Source organism: Gekko japonicus, unplaced genomic scaffold (assembly GCF_001447785.1).
Source record: "Gekko japonicus isolate JY-2015 unplaced genomic scaffold, Gekko_japonicus_V1.1 scaffold927, whole genome shotgun sequence".
Lineage (NCBI taxonomy): Eukaryota > Metazoa > Chordata > Lepidosauria > Squamata > Gekkonidae > Gekko > Gekko japonicus.
The window spans coordinates 428,864-448,956 of NW_015169805.1; the positions used below are offsets into that span (position 1 = coordinate 428,864).

At 46.6% G+C, this 20,093-nt stretch overlaps 1 protein-coding gene across 1 annotated transcript in view; it reads left to right on the top strand.

The window, feature by feature from the left end:
- The window catches only part of DNAJC3 (DnaJ heat shock protein family (Hsp40) member C3), a 65,149-nt gene that overhangs the window by 23,084 nt on the left and 21,972 nt on the right, over nucleotides 1-20,093 (top strand). Inside the window, exons 5-7 of the mRNA XM_015417132.1 lie at nucleotides 11,483-11,635; nucleotides 12,305-12,486; nucleotides 19,627-19,746. Coding sequence (XP_015272618.1) covers nucleotides 11,483-11,635; nucleotides 12,305-12,486; nucleotides 19,627-19,746 — 455 coding nt within the window. The remainder of the gene's footprint in view (nucleotides 1-11,482; nucleotides 11,636-12,304; nucleotides 12,487-19,626; nucleotides 19,747-20,093) is intronic.

Below are 20,093 nucleotides of genomic sequence, written 5' to 3' on the forward strand. Positions count from 1 at the left end.
ATTTTCCCCCCAACTTGGAACATGCTTATTTACAATTAAAAACTACTTAAAAATTATCTCTCTTGTGTTACGTGGGCTTGAATGCAAACGCCTTAATTTACAATTAGACGGGCTGAAGTGTTTCTCTGTGGAACAATAGATTTCATTGTCCACTCCATATTTATTCTAATCTTCCCTTTATTGTTTTGAAGAAAGCTCATCAATCACCATCTCTGGACCTTAAATTCTCAGATACACATTTGATATTTATCCAGTCTGTTCTCTAAAAATAGGCTGCTTTCTCCTTGTTTTCTTCCTCCTTAGAAAACAGTTGCCCCCTGCAGAATGTTAAATTCTCCCACTTTTGTATGTGTACCTTACGGCAGAGGATTTTTCTTCCAAGAAGGGCGAGACGGAACATATCAGCTCAGTGCCAGAATATCCTGGGTGATATTTTCAGAGTGTCTCTTCTTTCTTAAAGCTTATATAAACTCTGTTTCTGATGCAGTGAGAGCCAAGTGAGTATATTTGTATACACCCTTTACAGGGGTCATTTCCTGCTGGAACGCACCGGAATGGCGCTCCAGCAGTAAGGAGCCCAGGGGGGCCGCCGAGGCGGACGGGCCAGGAAGGCCTGCAGAGCCCCCCTAGCGCCTGTGAGGGATTTAAATGCCTTTCTTACCCTTCCCCAGGACAGGCATTCTAAACATGCCTGCCCTTTGTCAGGGGGTGTGGCATATGCAAATGAGTTATGCAAATGAGCTCATGCACCTCTTTTTCTACGAAATGACCCCTGCGGCCTTTCATCAAATGAATACAGAGATAAGTAAAATGAACCTGCATTGCAGCATGTTATCACTATGCAAACTGAACGGTCACGTGATCTTTTATGTCCACTACAACTTTTGAGAGATACTTTTAATTTCAGTGATGAGCATTACAGATGGCTGTGGAGCAGGTCTCAGAGAGCAGTCTGGCCTGGAAAGCGGTAGCCTATTTGACTGCAATCAGTACTCGGGATGTGAGCACAGGAAAGCAGATTCTCAGAGGTGGCCCACCTGCCGCTTTGATAGCTCTTACATGCTGGTATTGGGTCGGTGTTGGAAGGAGATGATCAATAGAGGGGCCAGGCACACACTTGGTGTCACCCTGTCTAATGGCTGCTTGCTTCTGTGATGGACGTTTGTGTGCTAGTACAGTCAGTGGACCCTTCTCAGGCCAATCTAAGCTTCAAGTGTTAAAGGACATTTAAGCATAAAACAGCATTCGGTTACTTATGCTTTAAAATGTAGTTTATTGTGACCCTTGGATGCAGCTGTCCTTTTAAACATCCTCCATATAGAGAGGGAAGCACAGGCCAACAGGAAATCCAGCTGTATTCAGCTATCTTTGATCTAGGCTTGCCAGCCCCCAGGTCTGGGCAGGGGATCCCCTGATTTCAGGGGATTCTCCCCACTGCAGACCAGCTGGCCAACAGGGGAAACCCTGCCCCTAAAAAGGGATGTCACCACGTGACGTCCCCAACACAATGACATCACCCGGAAGTGACATCATACAAGATTCTCTGGTATTTGGGCAAACTCTATGGTTTGAGGGCAAAAAACCCATAGTTTCGCCCAAATACCAGAGCATCCCCCTTGTGACGTTCCTGTCGTGTTGACGTCACTAGTGGGTGATATCACATCAGTGACATAGTATGACGTCCCCACCCACCCCGCTAGATTTAAAGGGCCCTCCAGCTGATCGGCGGGCCATGTGGTCCCCGCTGATCAGATGAAGCCTTTTAAATCGGGAGAGAAGGGTGGCCGGGTGGGCGGTCGCTCTTGGGGGCATCTCTGCCCACCCCCGGAACGCCCCCAAATCCTCCCACCGGAGTGACGAGGGGACCTGGCAACCCTACTTTGATAGTTTATGTGGACACTACCATGTTCAGTTTTCTCTCCATGCTCCCATCCATGCTAGTGGTGGCTTGCAAAGCAGGAGTGTGTTTCACAGACTTCACTCTTTCTTAAAGAGTGTTATGTATTGCGATGTAACCGGACTTGCGAACGGGCTTCGGAGCGGACATGCGAAATAGCAGAGCTTAGAACGCATAACAGTAGAAGGCTAGGATCCTAGAATGAACCAATAGACTGACCCGGATCCTGGTAAAAGCCAGTTGCTTAACAATACCTTGTAAATAGCCTATCGTTGGTAGTTGGGTGTGTGTTGGGTGTGGTGTGTGGTACGAATATAAGCAGGGCTCTGACCCTGCAAGTTTTTCTTATTTTTGGAGCTAATCCCTCTACGCATCTGAACCTAGTATATTTCAAGAGAAATTTCAAAAGGTATAAAAGCTAGAGAAGGGGGGGGGGAGGCTGTAAAAGATCTGTTTTGTTTTCAGAGTAAAAAAATTAGAATTCAGTGAAGGTGCTCAATGAAAAGGGTGAAGGGAAGTCAGACTTATTTTCTTTAGCCAAGAGTGAGGAAGAGGAGACTTGACTTTTCCTACGCTTCGCTTCCAGTTCCTCTCCCATTTATCACAGCATCCGATAGCAAGATGGCTGCATATGTAGTGATACTTTGCCAGGAGCAATGCCAAGTGAATTCAGGATATCACGTGGGGATTCTGCTTGGAGGTGGGCAGGAAGGCGAGCAGCAGATTAAGTGAGACTTGCTCACAAAATGTAGTCTTTAATGTCTATCTGTTAGGCAAACCAGGGTTTGTGTGACAAAGTAGCTTAAACAAACCACAGTTTACTGCAGTCAATGCATTTGCAGCCAAATGCATTTGCAAAACCTAAACTTTGGAAAGTTACTTTGTTTCGTCCAAGTTATCTATTTCTTTAAAAAGATTTGCTTTCAGAATTTGATTAAAAGACTTCTAGCTGTGCCTAGTGGTGTGTTTATGGATTTTTAAAAAAAAGATGGTTCACTGCAGGCTATAAGATTGCTTAGCTATGAAAAATGAATACACCACACATCTCCAGCTTCAGGAACATGCAGTCCAGAGCAGCAAGCTGATGGAGCTCAGTGGGAGGAATTGTAAAACCCAACCCATGTAGTCGGACTTCCTTTGGTGTGTCTGTTTTTTTGTTTAACAATGTAAACTGAATTCATAAAGCAGAAATGAATTGCACATACAAATCATTTTTAAAACTGCTTTGACTGCTTGCATCTCATTGGTTTTATACTGGTGTTAATACCCTAATTAAGCTGTACTAAATGATTCTTTTATTGCCTACATTGTCTTGCCACAGGGAGGTCACCATAGTATATTTTTATAGCCCCAAATTCTGCTGACATGATTATTTTTTATGGCTACAAAGCTTAAGCTGACAAAGTTTGAGAGAATAGTCCCTATCTTGTGGGTGATTTTTTTCTCCCCTTTAGTATTACATGTTCTTAAAAAGGCGGAAATTATGTAAGGAAGATGGGAGGTCATTAAAAACCTAACCCACAAATAATTTAAGCATTGTAATTACTGGTAGGTATGGGCAAAGTATATATTTTGCATTGTGCATGTTAAAAGGTAAAGGTAAAGGTTTCCCTTGCTTGAAAGCTAGTCGAATCCAATTCTAAGGGGCGGTGCTCATCTCCATTTCCAAGCTGAAGAGCCATTGCTGTCCGAAGACTTCTCCGTGGTCATGTGGCTGGCATGACTAGACGCTCAGGCGCATGGAACACTGTTTCCTTCCCACCGAAGTGGTACCTATTTATCTACTTGCAATTTCTTGCTTTCAGACTGCTAGGTTGGCAGGAGCTGGGGCCAGAGACGGGAGCTCACTCCGTCACGCGGCACTCGAGTCTCAAACTGCCGAACTACAGACCTTCCGGTCCGCAGCTCAGCGTCTTAACCTCTGAGCCACTGCAGCGTGTCATATGCTGTCAAATCACTTCTGACTTATGGTAACCCTATGAATTAATTACCCCCCCAAAAAAAACATCCTATCGTTAGTGGTGTAACTACATGGTCAAGTGTCGGATGATATAGGATCCGGATGGCACTGGAGCACTTGGAAGGAGGGCCACAAATAGGAAAGCTGATGCTTTTCCGTACTCTGACACTGTTTCCACAAAGGTGTGCTTAAGCAAGCAGTAGTAGTTCTGGCTCTTCATTCCCTAGTTGTGATGTACATGATGATCTAATATTTTGCTGTTTGCGGGCAGTTTTCCCCAGTATCCTTACATGACAAAAAAGAACTACGGCCTTCTGTAATTTAACGTCCATAGACGTCTAAAAAATGTATTTCCCAGACTTGTATCCGACACTTCCTATACAGAACTCAGTTCGGCACATGTGGGCTTAATCGAGCAGAGCCATCCTCAACAGAACTGCGCCCTTCTAAGTGGCTCAAGTGGTTAAGACGCTGAACTGCAGGCTGTGGAAGGTCAGTAGTTCAGCAGTTCGAGACCCGGGTGCCGCATGATGGAGTGAGCTCCCGTCTCTAGTTCCAGCTCCTGCCAACCTAGCCGTTCGAAAGCAAGAAATTGCAAGTAGATAAATAGGTACCGCTTTGGTGGGAAGGTAACAGCGTTCCGTGCGCCTTGGTGTTTAATCATGCCGGCCACATGACCATGGAAACGTCTTCGGACAGCGCTGGCTCTTCGGCTTGGAAATGGAGATGAGCACCGCAACCCTAGAGTCGGATTTGACTGGCTTTTGAGCAAGGGAACCTTTACCTTTAAGTGCCCTGACTTCAATGGGCTTAGAAGGATATAATTTCTTAGGCTGGCTTTCCTCATAAAACGAAGTCCTGATTAATATACTGTCACTGCAGCTGCTTCTGCGTGGTTTGCTTTTATACCTCTATAGACAGGAACCAAGCTGGGTGGATGAATGACTGTCCATACCACCCTAAGCAGAGTTATACCCTTCTAACCCCATTGACTTCAATGGGGTTAGAAGGGTGGTAATTCTGCTTGGTGGGGCAACGGTGGCTCAAGTGGTTAAGATGCTGAACTGCAGACCAGAAGATTGGTAGCTCGGCAGTTCGAGACCGAAGTGCCACATGACGGAGTGAGCTCCTGTCTCTGGCCCAAGCTCCTGCCAACCTAGCAGTTCAAAAGCAAGAAATTGCAAGTAGATAAATAGGTACCGCTTTGGTGGGACGGTAACAGCGTTCTGTGCACCTCAGCGTCTAGTCATGCCGGCCACATGACTATGGAAACATCTTCAGACAGCGCTGGCTCTTCGGCTTGGAAATGGAGATGAGCACCGCATCCCTAGAGTCGGATTCGACTGGCTTTCGAGCAAAGGGAAACCTTTACCTTTACCAATTCTGCTTAGGATAGCATTGCCAGTTCAATCTGACCCCAGTGCGGGGGGGGGACCCCACACAATTACTTTGTACAGTGTTGCTATGTAGAAATGAAATGATACCGCACTGCAAGAGTGTGTTGTGTGAATCTGCTGTTAACACAACGGTTCTGCTTATTTTCTTGAGTGCTTGATTTTATTTGACGGAGACGTTGTCCAGAACTCACTGTAGGAGCCAGAGGTTTATGTTTGTAATCAGGCCTCCCTGCAGTGATAGGTTCCGGAGGAGGATGGGTTTTTATGTTATGGATGCACATCCAGGGAATGTTCCCTCTTCAGATTTCTGGTTTTAATGAAAACTGTGGTGTTTTTCCCCATTCACCTGTTCATAAGAGAGGACTGTTTTCCAGTGCTGATCTTCTTAGCATGGGCGTACCAGAAGGAAAATGCACAGATCACAGAACGTTTCCTATACTGTGCAAAGTAAAACCCCAACGTACAAGAACATCAAACCGCTTCCGGGTTCTTGCCCCATCTGCACCTGCAAGCCAACTTCCCAAGCTGCTGCAGCTTTTGCAATTGGAGTGAATGCAGGAAATCCCGTGCTTCATTTTGTCACTAGACTGGCTACCTCTGGTTCTCCTAGGGATGCCAGCCTCTAGGTGGGGCCTGGGGATCTCATGGAATTACAGCTCGTCTCCAGACTGCAGGGATCAGTTCCCCCGGAGGAAATGGATGCTTTGGAAACTTTGGCATTGAACCCCACTGAGGTCCCCTGTCCTCTCCAGGCTGTACCCCAAACCTCCAGGAGTTTCCCAACCAGGAGCTGGAAACCCCCCCCCCCCCCCCCCATGCCTGGGGAGACCTGGCAACTCTAGGTTCTCCCTTGGGATCCCGCAGCCATCTTTATACATACCTTCTTGCCTCCCTGGATTTCTCGGATTTCTCGTGTTCTCCTACCTTGTACTTGCAAAAGGCGTAAGGAAGATGCACGGCCTCGCTTCCGTCTCCTCTTAGTCCTCAAGTGTTTCCGTAATCATGATGAATATATTTCCATAAATGGGAATAAAGATTCCTTTACAAATGCGAGTGCAGGATTTGGGGGAAGGTAGTCACCCTCATTTGTTATGTGGGAAAGCTCCTGAAATATACCAGCTGCTGTATGGAGGCAAAAGGAAACAGGCCCTTTGTTAGCAGGCTGACACGCTTAAGACCTAGAGACGTAAAACAGAAATTGCACTCATGTGAACCCCTCTTTTTAACAAAATTGGTGTGAACATAACATAAGAGCATAAGAGAAGCCAATGGCCCATCCAGTCCAACACTCTTGTCACACAGTGGCCAAAAATACCAGGTGCCATCAGGAGGTCCATCAGTGGGGCCAGGACACTAGAAGCCCTCCCACTGTCCCCCCCCCAAGCACCAAGAGTACAGAGCATCACCTGCCCCAGCCTGTGAGTTCCTATCTAAACCTTGTGGCTAATAGCCACTGATGGACCTCTGCTCCATATGTTTATCCAATTCCCCCTTGAAGCCGTCCATGCTTGTAGCCACCGCCACCTCCTGTGGCAGTGAATTCCATGTGTTAATCACTCTTTGGGTGAAGAAGTCCGTCCTTTTATCTGTTCTTTTATCTGTGTGGGATTGCTACTTTTCACTTTGGATGCGAAAATGCTTGTTTTGTGGCGTACCCATAGACGAACCCCATCCCTCCCTTCTTCTAAATGATGTGTATCTTGGAATCACGATAACGGGTCCTACGAGGGTTGCCCACTTCCAGATTCGGCTGGGTGATCTCCCGGAACTTTAGCTGATCTCCAGACAGCAGAGACCAGTCCCCCTTGAGAAAATGGCTGCGTTGGAGAGTGAACGTTGTGACATTTGAGCCAGCTGAGGTCCCGCCCCTCCCTAAACCCCGCCCTCCCCAGACCCCACCCCCAAATCTCCGGAGATTTCCCAGCCTGGAGGTGGCAACCCTGGCTCCTCCTCTGAAATATTCTATTGCCATGTCTGACCTGCTCAGGTGACTGCTGAGAAGATCTTTCCAGGTACTATGAGTCTTTCTTTTTGCCTTTTCTGAAGGTCAGAATCAGTGTTCCCTCTAAGCTGAGTTAGTGTGAGCTAGCTCGCAGGTTTTTAGCCTCCAGTTTGGTGTAGCGGTTAAGTGCGCGGACTCGAATCTGGGAGAACCAGGTTTGATTCCCCACGCCTCCACTTGCACCTGCTGGATGACCTTGGGCAAGCTATAGTTCTGTCAGAGCTGTTCTTGTAAAAGAGCAATTTCTGTCAGAGCTCTCTCAGCCCCACCTACCTCACAGGGTCTCTGTTGTGGGGAGGGGAAGGGAAAGGAGTTTGTAAGCTGCTCTGAGAATCCTTTGGGTAGTGAAGGGCAGGGTATAAATCCAATCTCCTCCTCCTCCCCCTCCAGCTCACAGTTCTTTATCTTAGCTCAGGAAGGGACGGCTCCAGAGCAAACTAATTTATGCAGTAGCGAAATCACTCGCTCACACAACTTTTAATGCCAGTAGCTCACCAAGCAGAATTTTTGCTCACAAGACTCAGCAGCTTCGAGGGAGATTCTGGGAGGTCTGTGATCACATCTTCCCAGTATCTTTTAAAGAAAATTTTCAGCTGTGTGGAACCTCAGTTTGGAAAGGGACTACACGGGAAAGAGAAGAGGGTGTTCAGTCTTTCTATCCTCATGTGATTTTCTCTGCTGTCAGTTTCAGCAGGGGGCAAAAAAAAAAAGACGTCCCTCTATTTTCCTTCCAAAGCTAATGGCGTATAGTGTGCAGAAGGGCATGGTTTTGAAGAAAGAGAGAGAAGAGATTGGATTTATACAGTGCCCTTCACTACCCAAAGGAATCTCAGAGCGGCTTACAGTGTCCTTTCCCTCCCCGTCCCCTGTGAGGTAGGTGTAGGGTTGCCAAATGGCACTTATCCTTGTGGCGGGGGACTCCAGCCCGGCTCCCGGCGTGTGCGCGCGAAGCGCGTGCCGCATGCACGTCACAGGGAAGTGGCGTCATGACGCCGGGCATGCTGGGGGTGGGGCCACGGCCATACAAGGGAAAACTCTATGGTTTTCCCTTGTATGGTCGTGGCCCCAGTAGGTAGGTGGGGCTGAGAGAACTTGTTACTGACCCAAGGTCACACCAGCAGCTGCATGTGGAGGAGTGGGGACTCAAACCCCGGTTCTCCCAGATTAGAGTCCATGCTCCTAACCACTACACCAGACTGGCTTGATAGGTGAAACCACACTAGGGTAGAAGAATTTGTGCCTTCTCTCTGGGCCCATGTGGCCCAGAGCCAAATGTCCACAGCTCTGCATTTTGCAACTGTTTTAGCTAGGACCTGGAAGAAGTGTCCATCGTTTGGATGTTATGAGAGGGAAAGACAGTGGTTGCAGTCTTACGCCAAGTTGTCAGGTACTTCAGTAACTCAGCATCAACAGCAGGTCCTTAAACAAGTTCAGCTTTATTGATCAGAGCAAGGTGAAGTTGTCTTAGACTCTTTGAGTCAGGACTGAGGCATATAAAATGGCAATAGTAATTATAGTAGGTTCATACCACACCCCCTGACACTTAGGAGCCAATAAGCAATTAATGTGGAGCACGGGGAACTGGTCAACGGTTCAGAGGTGAGTGGGGAGGCACCTGAAGCCATGCGCGCTCAAGGCCAACGGCTAGATAAGAGGCAGAAACGAGAAGCTGCTGCAGACCATTACACATTCCAGAGTCGGGGGGGGGGGACGGACCCCATGGGGGGACTACCCGGCCGTTTTATCGTCTGCTCCTCATCAGTCCCATTTAATCACTATACTATTCACAAAATTTGTGGCAGGGCCTGCGGTGGCTCAAGTGGTTAAGATGCTGAGTTGCAGGCTGTGGAAGGTCGGTAGTTCAGCAGTTCGAGACCAGGGTGCCGCAAGACGGAGTGAGCTCCCGTCTCTAGTTCCAGCTCCTGCCAACCTAGCAGTTCGAAAGCAAGAAATTGCAAGTAGATAAATAGGTACCACTTCAGTGGGAAGGTAACAGCCTTCCGTGCGCCTTGGTGTTTAGTCATGCCGGCCACATGACCACGGAAACGTCTTCGGACAGCGCTGGCTCTTCGGCTTTGAAACGGAGATGAGCACCGCAACCCTAGAGTCGGATTCGACTGGCTTTCGAGCAAGGGAACCTTTACCTGTACCTGAGCCTGTGGAAGAAGTGAGCAGTGGCTCACGAAAGCTCATACCCTGCCACAAATTTTCTTAGTCATAAAGGTACAGCAGGACTCATCTGGCTTTCGAGCAAAGGAACCTTTACTTGTACCTGAGCCTGTGACAGAAGTGAGCAGTGGCTCGCGAAAGCTCATACCCTGCCACAAATATTCTTAGTCATAAAGGTACAACAGGACTCTTGCTCTTTTCTACTGCCACATGGCATTAGGTAGCTTGCATTTCACAATAAACAGGTATAACCAATGACTGGACCTGGGGTTGACTTTGGCATTTGTAGGAAGAAGGGAAGGCAGGTCACCAAATAAGGGGAAAGGCAGTGAAGGTTAACAGGAAGTTTTATATTATTATTTATGACAAGCGTTGCACCATGCCCTTCCAAACGAGTCCAGAGCAACTAGCAAATATTATATCACATTTGCGCCATGAACCAGTAATCCGTCATAAAAGTATTAATTACAATTTTTAAAAGCCCACTAGGTCAGACCTGAAAAAATAAATAAATCATAGTTTCAAGTCCTCAAACAATACTTGGGACTTCAGTGCCAATTCATTGATTCCATAAATTTTTCAGGATATTTTCAAATAAGAGAGTGACCTTTGTAGGGTTGCCAACTCCCGCTTGGGAATTACCTGGAGATTTTGGGGGTGAAGCCGGGGGAGGGGAGGGATCTTAGCCGTGTATAATGCTGTAGAGTCCACCCTCCGAAGCAGCCATTTCCCCCAGGGGAATTGATCTCTGTTGCCTGGAAATCAGTTATAATCCCAGGAGATCTCCAGCCCCCACCTGGAGGCTGGCAACAGACCTTTGTTATGATGAAAGTGCTGGGGCCATCCAGACTTTCCTGGGAGTCCATTCCAAGGGTTAAAGTCAGCAACCAAGATGTTCCTTGTGTGGACTGTCACTACCAAGACTTCATTTTTGCATATCCTCTTTCCTCTCTTCATCGTGATGCCGAGACCATTTCTGCCAATCATCAGTCCCAGAAAATTAGTTTTTGGGCTGCCCTCCAAGACAGGGACTGAGATGTTATAGAGAGAGGGCAGAGTCCATTGTTACCCCCACCGTAAGGCCATCAGGCCAGTAACAGCTCCAAAAAGAACACAACTGAGCTCCATGTCTAGAGCATAGATCGTTATTCGAAGCAGTTAATCAGAATAGACTGAGGATCGGGTCTCACTAGCAATCCAATCTTAGGAAGAACTGAGGCTGGGTTAGCATCCCCCATTCAGTAGTTCTTGGTCGGAGCTGATCTAATTTGACCTGTGGAAATCTTCTGCCAGAACTCCGGCTAAGTGAGCTAATTAATAGTGTCATCCTAAGCAGAATCACACCCTTTAAGTCTATTCAGGTCTGTGAATGCAACATTGCCTCCAACTGCACTTCCTTTCATGGTCCTCCCTTTGTTTTCCTTATTCAGAAGGGGTAACCTGGGAATTCCATCCTTCTCACCTTCAGCCAATCAGGGAGCACGCTGGCCAGTTTACCTGGTCCTGCTCTCATTTCCTCAAACCAGCATAGATTTGGCACCAAATTAGAAAGTGAGGCCTGTTTGCCAGATACATGTCTAGAGTACCCATGTCTCCCTGGTCCAACCGGATAGCAGCCAATTGAACCACCCACCAAGGTAGACTTTTCCAAACAGGAATTGTTGAACTGAATGAAGTTGGCGTATGGACTCGTGAAGAGTGATGTGGTCTTTCAGTAATGTATGACTGTCAGTTTCCTGTTGAGAAGTAGTCATGCTTTCTGGTGACTACATACAGCTGCCGCCTTGTGTGGGCTTTCCGATGTGCTTTGCATGGGGAATGCTGCCCCTCCATCCAAGTGAATGGGGGATCACCCCCCACTTGAACATTACAACTATCACATTTTCCACTGCCTTGAACCACTGAGGTTTGGTAACAAGAGTTCTTTTCTAGAAAAGTTTTTCAAAGGAATTCAGTGGCATTGTTCTTTTTTCCTGCCTTTCGCATGGTTCGTGTCGGTTTGTGGAATCTTTCGGTTTCAACGTGTAACAGTGGTTGTCCTTTGTTCATGTTTACAGCTCCGGTCTAATCCTAGCGATAAGGAGGAAACAGATGCTCGCTCCCAGCTGCTGAAGTCTGATGAGATGCAGCGCCTGTGTTCCCAAGCACAGTCTGCGTATCGCCAGGGGAATTACTATACTGCTATCGGCTTCTTGGACGAGATTCTGGAAGTAAGTCCCAGAGGGGAAACAGCTGACGAGAAATAAATGGGGGTTCTGCAGGTAGCCGCTGAGCAACTCCTCCTGACAAACTTGACTTTGATGGAACCACAAATGAAAGTTCCACCACTAACTATTGTCTCCACATATACTGTGGTTGGCTTAAGACCAAATCCAGGTTTCTAGTTCCTCTTGTGGATAGGGTCGCCAACCTTCAGGTGTGGCCTGGAGATTGCCTGGAATTACAACTGATCTCCGGAAAATGGAGATTCGTTCACCCGGAGAAAATGGCTACTTGGAAGGGTAGACTGTATGGCATTATACTCTGCAGAAGTGTCTGCCCTTGCAAACCCTGCCCTCTTCAGCCCCCCCCCCCAAATCTCCAGGTATTTCCCAACAAGGAGTTGGGAACCCTACTTGTGGGGGGGAAGTCTGAACGCTTGGGACCATATTCCACTGAAGTTGACATCTTGGGGAGTGGGGGTTCTATTTGTTAGACTTCTTTACTCAGCGCCTGAAGAGGTGGCATATAAATGTTTACAAATATAGTTGTCCCTAAAGAACTTGGCCTCACCTTAAGAGAGAGCATCAAGCTACATTCTGTCTCAAAATACATTTTTTTATATATATAAAAAAGGTGATTTGTGTACCAAAGTCTTGCTTCTATTTTGGTTTCTCAAGGTTTCTGTTTGGGCTGCAGAACTGCGTGAGCTTCGAGCAGAATGCTACATCAAGGAAGGAGAACCCGGGAAGGCCATCAATGATTTAAAAACTGCCTCCAAGCTGAAGAGTGATAATACAGAAGCATTATATAAACTCAGCATTATATACTACCAGCTAGGGGACCATGAACTGTCTCTAAGGTAAGGTTGGTGTTATCTGTAATCGTGTGTAAAATGTTTTCTCGGAGCACTAATCCTTAAACAAAACACACCACCTTGGCAAAAACATTCTCCCTGTTTGCTGAGATAATGAGTCCAAAGAAGAATCAGCAGGGGGAAAAGTACATAACCTGATCCTGCTAATTCGCCCTCGGAAATGCCCTTCCCAGCCCCTGTTCCCCTCTTCGGGGCTTAGGTTAGATTTTGAAGCCAAGGTTCAGGAGAAAATGATTTTTTTTAAACAGCCAAGAGGTGCATTTGCAGGGAAAATAAAGAAATTACCTGTCTCCGGCCTTCTCATTCTCTCTTGCAAGTGTTTCCTCTGTGTCTGCATCATGGGAAAGAAAGAAAGAGTAGCGTTAGGAATCCAGGACTTTCCTTACAGTGTGTGGTTCTGCCCATATATTCTGGGCCATGATATTATCCAGTGTGAGTTCTGCATTATTCTCATGGGAATTAAAACAAAGTCTTCTGTTTAATTAAAAGCTTGATTAATTTTTATGGTAAGCTCCTTGCTGCGGGAGACATGTCTTTTGCTTTTGTTACTTTACGCTGGTGACCCTGTATAAATACTGAGTGGGGAGCGTCCAAGACTTGGAGCGGTATGTAGCGCTCAGGTGACCCTCCGCAGAGCTTTTCAAGCTCTTTTTGGTCCACTCTTCCCCTGGTCTCTGTAGGCATGTGTGCTGGGCAGCCTTGTAGACTGTCATCTGTCAATTAGGTTGTGGGGTTTCACAACTGTTCCGTATCACATTTAAAAGGGCTGATCTGACCCTGTATAAATACTGAGTGGGGAGCATCCAAGACTTGGAGCAGTATGTAGCGCTCAGGTGACCCTCCGCCAGAGCTTTTCAAGCTCTTTTTAGTCCACTCTTCCCCTGGTCTCTGAAGGCATGTGTGCTGGGCAGCCTTGTAGACTGTCATCTGTCAATTAGGTTGTGGGGTTTCACAACTGTTCCCTATCACATTTAAAAGGGCTGATCAGACAGCCGATTCTGTCTCCTGTATCGAAGCGGACTTACCCCCGCAATCCTCCCGGTTTTCTAGCGTGTTTTCCGACACTGGGAAAATCAAGTACTTTCCTCCTACTCGCGCTGTGAATCCGCAATTTCTCCTATCTGGACAGCCATCTCTCCCTTTGAATGCAGTTAGGTCTGTTGCGGAGTGCGCTCCTTGCATCCCCAGGTCACCGTTGGATTGTAGCAGTCCAGTTGCACCCTGCTGAAGTCCCACTATAGTCACCACACAGACTCAGGTTTAGTGGTTAACTATATACAGTGCAGTTTATTTACAAGACACAGCTCTCACCGTCAAAGTGCTTCGCCAAGCAGTCAACATTTAAGTCAGCACACAATGTACAGTACATTCACAGTTATATACACATGACGACCAATCATATCACTGCTGAGTCACTCTGATAAGACATCAGCATTGCACCAGCCAGAATTGGTTTGCTCTGGTCTCCTGGACTGACAGTTACTCTGACACCTGTCACTTTAGATTGGCATGATCTATTTACATTGTTACCCATGTATCACACATGCTGAATACTTACATATTCCAACAAGGTCATCTGTACGTCCTTCTTGCGGTAGTTTCTTCTCCTCTGGCTTTCACCATTGTGCACATGACCAATCCTGCGCTGAATATATTAAACACATGAACGCTCAAGCTCACAGAAAACAGCGCTCGGTTACACGTCGGTAGTTCATTTTGTTCACTGTTTTGGGGGAAAACGCTGCATGCGCAAAGGTTTTTTTTTGTTGTTGTTAATGTTCCATGCCACCACTTGGGGGGCACAGCTGTCTGGACGGTGCCTGGAGCCACGTCGCGCAATGCAAGCGGTTGGGCAAGGGATGTATGATCATCAGAAACCAGTTAAAAATATCCCCAATCAAATCTACAGCAGGAACAAATTGCGGTAAGCTTGCCGTGTGGCCACACCCTTAGGCCACTGATGCAATATTGTCCCACAGTTCCATTCAGTCCTAAGTAGGGATGCCAGCCTCCAGGTGGGACCTGGGGATCCCCTGGAATTACAGCTCATCTCTAGACTACAGAGATCAGTTCCCCTGGAGAAAATGGATGGTGTGGTGGACTCTATGGGGTTCTACCCCACTGAAGTCCCTGTCTTCCCCAGGTTCTACCTGCAAATCTCCAGGAGTTTCTCAACCTGGAGCTGTCAACCCCTACCCCCCCATCCCCTGCCATTGGCTGGGGGGGGACAACCTGGCAACCCTAGTCCTAAAACACGTTGCTTTTTTAAAATATATATAAACATTTTATTAGAGTTTTACAGCAAGTAAAACACAATTTTTACAAAAATAGAAAAACTTGAACTTTCATAAGCGGCAATACTGCAAATACGTATTAACAATGCAAGTACAATGGTTAGAACCATGTTCAAAGTTTATAACGTTTACAAAAAAAACTGTGAAGTAATCTAACAAAATACAAAATTGAGTGCTACTGTACATCAAAATAATCGACTTAAACGATACTATAGAGCATTTATGGTCTAATTTTCATAACCATTTATGAAGCGGAGACCATTCAGGTGGGATAAATTCTTGTTGGGACAGATAGTCCAGAACTGGGTACCGTTTTGCAGTGAAGGTGGAATGCCATGACGAATGAGCATTAGAGTTTAATTGAACTGAGACAGAGTCAGTGCCGGATTTACGCATAAGCTAAATAAGCTACAGCTTAGGGCCTCGCAATCTGCTGGGGCCTCAAATAAAAACACAATATAAAAAAATTAGTTCAAAAATTAAAAAGGCGTCTATATTTTACATTTTTTTGAGACCAGCTGATGTAATTTAAAACAGTAGGGGGCCTCTGGGTTTTGTATAGCTTAGGGCCTCAGCAAGTCTAAATCCGGCCCTGGACAGAGTCCATGAGATACTGAGACCATAATTTCCGATACCATACCTCAATACTTGGTGGTTTTGCATCCTTCCAGTAAGATGCTATACCAGTCTTGGCAGCATCCAACATTGCTCGAAGAACTATCGGATGATGTTAAATGTGTACTTCACAACAATCTTAGCGCTCTTCTTAAGAACTTGCTTTGTGAAATGTAGAATTGGGGGGGGGGATCCAGTTTTAATTTTGGGGGGAAAGCCTTGAACGGCCTCAGCATACCTTATTCTTATTAAATGAGATGTATTAAAAAAAAACCCTCAGCAATTAATGTTCAGTGGAGTATGCATAGCCTTGGCAGATTTCGTGAACACTGCCGATAACGGTGGCGGAAGGTGAAAGAAGTTTCAGCAAACTGGCACTCATCAAAAACCACGGGGGTTCTGTTCTGATAGAAGGATGGTTAACCATGCAGTCCTAAAAACACTTGACTGGGCGTAAGCCCCACCGAGTAGGATTCTTGATAGACCAGCTTAGGATGGCACTATAAGTCACCTTGCTATTTTGTCTGCTAAGCATGAACAAAAGAGAAATTGACTGTAGTGAAATTGCTCATGTGTTTGCAGCAGGAAAGGCCAGAGAAACGAAGCTTCACAGTGTTGCCTGCATTCAGTGGCCATAAATAAGCTCCCAAGTTGTTTATGGTGAGAACAAGCCTGGCGTATCCTCTGGCTCTCACCCTTCCCTTCCCTGTTGTCTGTGGTACTGATGGAAGACTTCCTGACTGATTTATGAAGTCTTCAATAAAACCATAAGTGGTTGTGGCCTTCCAATGATGTGCTTTCACAGCCATTAATAAATGGCTGTATATTACCTAGAAACCAAGGTTAAGCCCTGTTTTAGAATCCAAGTATGTGTGGTTTGCTTTTCCCCTCTACAATTTATTAAAGAGCTTCAATTTACATGTTACAACAGATTGTTCTTAGAATGAAGACTTCCTAAAGCAGGAAGTCTTACGTGGCGGCTTTCTGTCCAAGGGGAGCTGGGAGCACGTCTGTGGGGTCTGAAGGATAAATCGTGCTTGTTCCCTTCATAAATAAACCAGGGTATGGCCACGACAGCTCAATGAGAGCCAGTGTGGTGTAGCGGCTAAGAATGTTGAACTAGGGTCTGAGAGACCCCAGGTTTGAATCCCCACTCGTGCCATGGTCGCTTGCTGGGTGAACTTGGGCTAGTCACACTCTCCCAACCTAACTGACCTCACTGGGTTATTGTGGTGGTAATTCGGAGGAGAAGAGAACAATGTAAGCCACTTTGGGTCCCCATTGGGGAGAAAGTTGGGGTCCCAATTGAATTATATAGGTTAAGACGCTGAGTTGCAGACCAGAAGGTCTGTAGCTTGGCAGTTCGAGACCCGAGTGCTGTGTGGCGGAGTGAGCTCCTGTCTCTGGTCCCAGCTCCTGCCATCCTAGCCGTTCGAAAGCAAAAAATTGCAAGTAGATAAATAGGTACCGCTTTGGTGGGAAGGTAACAGCGTTCCGTGCACCTCGGCGTTTAGTCCACATGACCATGGAGAAGTCTTTGGACAACACTGGCTCTTCAGCTTGGAAACAGAGATGAGCACTGCCCCTAGAGTCAGATACAACTAGCTTTCAAGCGAGGGAAACCTTTGATGGTCTATCAGTTTCAAAATTAAAATGTATGTGTGTGTGGGGGGGGATTGTCCTTGTGAGATTTTGTGTGTGTGTGTGTGTGTGTGTGTGTGTGTGTGTGTGTTTTTTTATATCCTGCTCTTCCTGCAAGCGGACTCAGGGTGGATTACAACAATAAATTACAATCAATAGACCATTAAAAGTGAATATCAAAAAATAAAAACAATTTAAACAGTTAAAAGATAGGTATAACAACTTCGTGTGTGTGTTTGTGTTTCTCTCTCTCTCTCTGTGTGTGTGTGGTGTAATTCTACTGGATTTGGCAGAGGTATGTGTTGCAAGTTTTCTCCATGTCTGCAAGGGCTACCGATTCTCCCTTTGAAAACCAAAAACCCGAAATTCACAGGGAACTCCCAGAAGCATTGCTTCCAGTGCTAGAAAGCTGAATTAAAGCTACATGGTTTTAAAGCTAAAATATATGGGGGAGGGGTTTCTTTTCCAGAAGCCCAGTGTGGAGATCTCTCCGTGTTCTGCTAATACTAGTGGAATGCTTTTGTTGATAGCTGATAGTTCAGCTAGGGAACAGGAGAAGCCTTTATAGAGAAGACTTTAATGATAAAACTGGAGGATTATTAAAAGCTAGGCTCTGTGAAACTGCGTCTTTTTTCCTTACTGAGGATACTCGCAGCTGGGGGTGGTATTTCTACTGGGAAAACGGTGTAAAGGTGCTGTGGCTATGATCCAAATCTACCCCCCACCCCCAGCCCGGGCCGCTGCTTTATAGTTTTTAAAAAGTACACTGAGACATTCAGCCATTTTCAGCTAGAGCTGCCAGCCTCCAGGTGGGGCCTGGGGATCTCCCGCTTTTACAACTGATCCCCAACTGACAGAGATCAGCTCCCCTGGAGAAAATGGCTGCTCTGGTGGACTCTGTGGCATTGGACCATGCTAAGGCCCCTCCCCTCCCCAAACCCCGCCCTCTCCATCCAAAGTCTCCAGGTATTTTCCAACCCAGACCTGGCAACCGTATTTTCAGCCCTAAATCTATACGCGTGGAATGGGAGAAAACAAATAGTTTTCCCTAAATACTCCCCTTTAAATTTTATTTATTTATTTTATTTTATTTTATTTCATTTATACCCCGCCCTCCCCGCACGCGGGCTCAGGGCGGCTTACAAAACACAAATATAATACAATACCACAAGTTTACCACAAATTTAAAACCAGTTAAGGCACGCAGTGCAATAAAATACAAGTTAAAACGATTCAACACAAGTGGACATTCACAGGATCCATTGCGATTTCCGTGCTCACTCCCTGTTGCACATCACAATGGGATCCATGAGGAGGATGCCGTGGACCATGACTTACAAGCCCCATAGCTTACAATTAGTGTACAAATTAGTGTAAAAATGGTATCTGAAGAAGTGAGAAAAGCTCATACCCTGCCACATATTCCGTTAGTATTTATTTATTTATTGTTACATTTCTACCTCGCCCTCCCCACAAGCGGGCACCATGGGCCGAAGCATAAAACAACATAAAAACAGAATAAAATATCACATCACAAGTAAAGTGCTCCATAGTGTCAATCTATTAACTTTAACAGGATAGTACTCCCAAGAATATTACATAGCGATAAGGAGGTTAATGGACCCATAGAGGTTACTCGTCCCCATCCAATGGTGACGATCCACAGCGAGGTCGCAGCTTGGTCTTCATAGGGCCGTCCCTTGGTATACCGATGGTGGTAATGGTAGTGGTAGTGGCGGCTCCTACTCGAAAGCCTGGTGGAAGAGCTCCGTCTTGCAGAAGAGCTCCGTCTCCTCCGGGAGCTCATTCCACCAGGTAGGAGCCGCCACTAAAAAGGACCTGGCCCTAGTTGTGGCGAGCCTGGCCTCCCTGGGGCCTGAGATCGCCAGATGATGTTGCGTCCCTGACCGAAGTGCTTTTTGGGGCATATGTGGGGAAAGGCGGTCCCTCAGGTATGCCGGACCCTGGCCATATAGGGCTTTAAAGGTAAGCACCAGCACTTTGAAGCGAATCCGGTATGCTATAGGCAGCCAGTGCAGCGCCCTCAGCACAGGCTGGATGTGCTCCCATCTTGGGGCGCCCACCAACAGCCTGGCCACAGCATTCTGCACTAGCTGCAGCCTCCGAATTTGCGCCAAAGGCAGCCCCATGTAAGAGAGTGTTACAGTAGTCTAGCCTCGAGGTGACCATCGCATGGATCACTATAGCCAGGTCATCACGGTCGAGGAAAGGAACCAACTGCCGGATCAGCCGAAGATGGTAAAAGGCCAATTTGGCAGTGGCTGCTACCAATTTGGCAGTGGCTGCTTTAAGGTGCTACTGGACTCTTACTATTTTTTTAGTGTACAAAGGACTTTGCTATTGCAATTTTTGCATGTGTGTTCACCTGGGGCCTCTGAGGGGCCACTAATAGCCTCCTTTCTCAGAAGTGAGCATGAGATAGTACAGTTTGTCACACTTCCACACACACACCTCATTCCATGAGTCTCAGAGTAACGTTTGAACCGAGACCTCTGGAGTGTTGCACTCTGTCCCCAACTGACTCTTCTCTTATTTCTCTTTCTTCGGTGAAAAGTGAAGTTCGCGAATGCCTGAAGCTCGACCAAGACCACAAGGAATGCTTTTCTCACTACAAGCAAGTAAAGAAACTAAACAAGCAGATTATGTCTGCAGAAGAGCGAATCCAAGAAGGCAGGTAAGGTGCGGCCTGTGCATTCTCTGAGGTCACGGCAGCTGCTTCCTAGGCACTGACGCGGCTTAGAAAGTACCACTGCTTCAGGGGCAAGGGACAGTTGTCAGGGTTGGTGTTAGTTAGAACAAGTCAGGAGCTCTTGAGGACTAGTGTTTTAAGACACCGGTAAGGAAACTTTCCCCCAGTGATTGTGAGCTGCCTTTTTAATTAAAACACAGTGGTCTCAAAGTCTGCTGAAAGATCCACATGCAGATCCAGCCCAAGGAGGGTCATAAGAACATGAGAGAAGCCAATGTTGGATCAGGCCAATGGCCCATCCAGTCCAACATTCTGTCACACAGTGGTCAAAA